We start from the raw sequence: 5,134 nt of genomic DNA, 5'->3' as shown, positions 1-5,134 counted from the left end.
ACATTGCATTACTTTAGTCTAGTTATAATAAATATCTACAGCTGACTCCAGGGTATAGGGTTGAGGCATTAGTTAAAATCCTTGCTGGGAGATGGTTAAAAGTAGACTGCAATAGCACAAGTTTGGAAAGATGCGTTTAGCATTTAAACATCAAGCAAATAAGTCTGGGAGAATATTTAAGTTTATATTTTCACTGTCAAAGAAACAAATGACACAAAGTTATTTAATTATTTTAATGAAAGAAGAAAACTAATAGTAACATCATTGGAATTCAATTTAGCGAACACCACACAAAACTGCCCTGTATGCAGATGATGTATTACTTTTCTTACAGAACCCTCACTTTATTGTTTCAGACTAATTTTGTTTTTGTCCTGTTATCTCCCACCACTCAGACACCATCCTTCCATTTGTTCATCCTTTTCAACTAATGGAGAGCCTTCTCCCCAACATCAGCTCCACCTCCACCCCTGAGTCCCTCTTGCCCCTCTTTACCCCTGACCCAACTAACTGCAGCACCTGGGACCAGCAGTGGGGAGCACCATACCTGCATAGGTTAGCCCACCTGGATGTGCAGCTGTACCAAGACTTCTACGCTGTGTGGGTCTCTCTCATGGTAAGACAAGATAGCAGTTAGTAGGAGAAGGGATCATGTCCACTTTTCCACCCAAATAAGCTTTCAATGATTATCATCACTGATACAAGATACACGATACAATGCAATATAAAACCTATTATTTAAAGCTGCAGTGCGTAGTTTCTGCTGCCCCTATGAGGAATTCTAAGTAGTGACAACAAAACAATCAGCATGTCTACATGATACAAACCTTACGTGACCGCGCACCGCCTCCCCTCCCCCTTCACACAGTTGCTTGTAACCAAGGAGGATGTGGAGGATTAAAAAAACATGATGGACTCTTCAGAAGAAGTAATCATCTTCCCTCGAGTTCCTGCACGGGAAAGTCACCGGACGCCACAGTCTTCTTAACATAGCCACATTGAGAAATATAGAGAGAGTTGTGTGGAGCTGATAGTCTTAATTAGCTTTGAAGCAACTCATTTGGCACGGGCTTGAATATAACAGACGTTCATAAATATAAAAAAGTTGCTCACTTAAGCTTTAAAAGATGTATGGCAGTAAACTAGATTTTTGTCAAAATACGAAAGCATTTTGTCAAAATACGCAAGCAAAAAAAAAAAGAGACAACAAGAATTTAAAAAAACTGAGTGTGCATAATATGACTTTATTTTGGTTTGAAGTATACCCTCCATTCAACCAAAGAGAAACAGCCACAGTTGTCTTCCTCCTGCAGGTGTGTAACTGTCTAATGCTGGTGGTCGGTGTGGTCCTCAACAGTCTGGCTCTCTGTGTCTTCTGTGGGGCCTCCGCCCACTCCTCGGCCTCTGTAGTTTACACCATAAACCTTGCTGTAGCTGACCTTCTGGTGGCGCTGTCGTTGTCAGTGCGCATCGCACTGTACCACAGTGGAGGGAGCTGTGTTGCCTGCTCCTATGTTCACACCTTCAGCTACTTTGTCAACATGTATTGTAGTATACTGTTTCTGACCAGGTGGGTGCGTCACACCACCATTTAACATGCAAAATGTGAACACACTATCAGCAAAAACCTTTTTACATCTATTTTCGTCTGTGACTCCCCTTTCACCACTCCTTTTTTCAGTATCTGTATAGATCGATACCTCGCTGTCGTCCATGTGTCCAGCACTCTCCATCGATGCAGGACCCCAGGAACAGCCAGGTGTGTCAGCGCCATAGTTTGGTTCATTGCAGTTGTGGTCACCTACTCCTTCCAGGTGAAGACGCTTGCACTACAAACACAACACTAACAAATAAATACATACATAGGTCTTCAAACTATGGATTAAACAGAGTATATTTCTGTTGTTTAAGCCTCTTATCTATCTAGTTTTTTGTCCCATCTGCTTTTACCATGCAGACAACAGTTGTGCTGATGAAGACATGCTGTCTGTAGTTGCTGCAACTCATTACAAAGGCTAGAACTATGATAATCTTTGGGTCAGCTTACCCGCTGTTGTGCCTTTTTTCTGATCTCCTTGCCCATTTCAGGGTCCAGAATTACATATAACTTCTTTACATTATCTGTTGATAACATTTGAACATTTTTAGGTGGCACTTACCTTGTTATCTATACAGATAGACATGTCTACTTCACATTTATTTAGTCTAATAATCCAAACAAAAACGTTTTTTGTGTCACTGGACATGCACACTGCATCACTAGAGCTAAGCATTTTTCTAAGGAAAGGCTTTTTCCAGGGGAATTGGGTACAATTGGCAGACCCTAAACCTTTCAAGGCTTTAGCAGTAAAAACTTGTCCCTATGACGTAAAACATTTCATAGAGTTAAAGTAACTGGAAGGAGGTACAGCCTGTAGCACTTCAGCCCACTAAATGCTTCACCATATGTTTAACATCTCTTCAGGCTTTTAAAGCGCCTTCAAAATAAATTACCAGAGAAGGAAAAAACTCTTACTACAGCCTATTTGCTAGGTTAAAGGAGAATCTTAGACAAACTCAGTATGCTCTTTATACATTTCTTTTTAAAACTCAATTTTATTTTATGTCTTATTTGTTTTAATTATTCAAAATGCTGTCTTGTTTTATATTTTAGTTACTGTAGTTATTTGTTTCTACTGTAAAGCACGTTTTAACTTTGTTTTGAAAGGCATACTATATATATGAAATATATGGTGAAGGTTTTACATTGTATGGGGTCACAAAGCCAAGCCAGGTTGGGAACCACTGGGCACGTGAAAAGGTTGAGTATTATAACTTTGAAGCGGAAAGAGCGCTTTAAGACTTGATGTGTTGGGATCTCTCGTCTGTTTTCTACAGACCACAGCGTTGGAGTTCAGCTCCTCCTGTGTGCTCCTCCCTGCCCTCTTCTACCTCACCATTCTGGAGTTCCTGCTTCCCCTGCTGGCCGTGGCGGGCTTCACTCTGCGCGTCGCCTGCTTTCTCTCTTCCAGCCACGGCCTGATGCCCCAGCAGAGCAGGGCGAGGAGGGCGCGTGCTGTCAGACTGCTCGCCACCGTCCTGGTGGTCTTCACTGTCTGCTTCACACCGTTCCACGTCCGACAGGTGCTGGTTTATTTCCGGGTCAAAGTCGGAGGGGAGGGGCTAGGGCAGGGGGCGGCGCACGTACTCGCCTATCACATCACAGTTACCCTGAGCAGCCTGAACAGCTGCCTGGATCCAGTGGTTTACTGCTTTGTGACAGACAGCTTCAAGAGAGTGTGGAGAACGAGGAGGAGGGTAGCGAGGGAGGGGGACGGGGAGGCGAGGCACACAAGTGGGGGAGAAGGGGAGAGGAACTCGGTGAAGAAATATCCAGGTGCGGCAATGGCGATAGCTCACAGCATGGCCACTCTTACCATCACAAGCTCTCACCTCTCTGCTGCCAACACGGAACAGTCCTCTTGAAGTCAGCTGACCCCCTCGACACCGGTGAACACTGGAACAGTCCAGGGAGAAAGACTCACAAGAGTGATGGATAAGCAGAAACTGAGAGAGATTTGGAGGCTGAAAAAAAAAAAAGATGTCAAAAAAATTCTCTTTTTGATGAAGAAATCATTACTTCAGTGGCCACCTCCCTCACCTCCCTTTTGTCCCCCTGACCTTGCTTAGATGTTGTGCTGAGACTGGTGAGAACAAACAATGGACCACATAGGGAAGGTTTTGATGTGAAACTAATGAGCTTGTGCTGTTGGAGGAAGCTTATGCTTTATTAAATTGTGATGTTGAAAACAGACAGAAATGTCCTTAAGGCAGATTTAAAAAATATTGAAAGATCTTGAATCACATTTCAGTCTACCAACTCATTGATTGGATCATTATGAAGCTATTAGAGTGTGTACAGAGTTAAAATTTGGTGTCTTGGCCACATGAAAGATACACTTGTAAAATCTATTGCAATGCTATACACCAGCTCAGACGTACATTCTTAATAATGTTCAGTTTTGATTGAGACTGTCAGAGAGATATTAATTCTTGTAAATATTTAATAGTAAGCTTGTAGTTAGCAGTGAACTGGACTGAACTACACTGCAAGGTGTTTCTAATGTTTTGTTATTTACAAACAAGTGGGGGAAGAATATTAGAAACATATTTCAATATAATGCTTTCCAGTACAACACCACCACTAAATACCCAAAGGTTTTGCCTCATGTAATGTTCTCTCTTTGACTAAAGTTAAACTTTTTTTGTTAAATAATATTCCTATTCATATTCATATACGTTGTAATTAAAGCCACGTAAACCATGTAATTATAAGAGTCCAACCAGGGACCATCATTACATGTTATAATCCTGTCTGTCTTACTACGTTTCCCGTCTGGATCTTTACTGTAACCTGTCCAATAAATGCAACATACAAATGTGAAAGTGGTATTTAGTTTCAACCAAGTAATGTGGCCAACTTCTGACTTTTTAAGTGGAAACACTCTATTGTGTGCTGTCTTACCCTTTCTGTAACAATGTTTGATCAGTGTTGCTATGTAAAGCCAAAGTGAAGGTTAAAAAACATTCCGAAATAATAACGTCAACGACATTAAAATGCTGAATGACACAATGAAATAGTTAGAGAGCAAAACAATGGTCAAAGAGTCTTGAGTCTACACATTAAATAAGCTAGCAGCAAAGTTCTCTTTAGAGGTATAAACACTTCTAACAGTTAGTCACTCCAGTACACAGTGAAGCTCTCTTTGTTTATCAATTTATAAGTGTCTAAATGGAGGGGTGTCGACAGCGTCACACAAAACTTACATCACTTAAACACTGTCGTTGAAGGCAATCATGAAAAACAAACCCACTATTTGAGTGCCAAAACATTTTAGAGGACATGATCACTGCTAAAGGATTGTAAAACATCTTGGAGCGATTGTCAAGTAAGGTCATGTAGATATGTGTGTTGGTTTTAGAAAGTTTGGTTATTTTTTAATTTACGTACATTTGGGGGCTTTGGACCCGTTCAAAGAACTAAAAACCAACACAAACCTTAGTAAATGTGGGTATTAAAGGGATGCAAAATTAGATTAGTTTTGGCAGCTTAATGCTTCTCTTCCAATATTTATTAGCAATTAAGACATACATT

At 41.0% G+C, this 5,134-nt stretch overlaps 1 protein-coding gene across 1 annotated transcript; it reads left to right on the top strand.

Moving 5' to 3' along the window:
• Positions 1-430: 430 nt before the first annotated feature.
• Positions 431-3,324, top strand: LOC116702012 (G-protein coupled receptor 20; the record flags this gene model as incomplete). Its single annotated transcript, XM_032536071.1, has 4 exons — positions 431-616; positions 1,314-1,570; positions 1,682-1,814; positions 2,878-3,324. Coding segments are annotated over exons 1-4 (1,023 nt in total), but the record flags the coding sequence as incomplete, so codon positions are not given.
• Between the last annotated feature and the right edge of the window lie 1,810 nt (positions 3,325-5,134).

The sequence above is a fragment of the Etheostoma spectabile genome, chromosome 14 (assembly GCF_008692095.1).
Source record: "Etheostoma spectabile isolate EspeVRDwgs_2016 chromosome 14, UIUC_Espe_1.0, whole genome shotgun sequence".
Classification (NCBI taxonomy): Eukaryota; Metazoa; Chordata; class Actinopteri; order Perciformes; family Percidae; genus Etheostoma; species Etheostoma spectabile.
The sequence above is the reverse complement of the archived record's forward strand: the minus strand, read 5'-3'. Positions and strand labels throughout refer to the sequence as shown.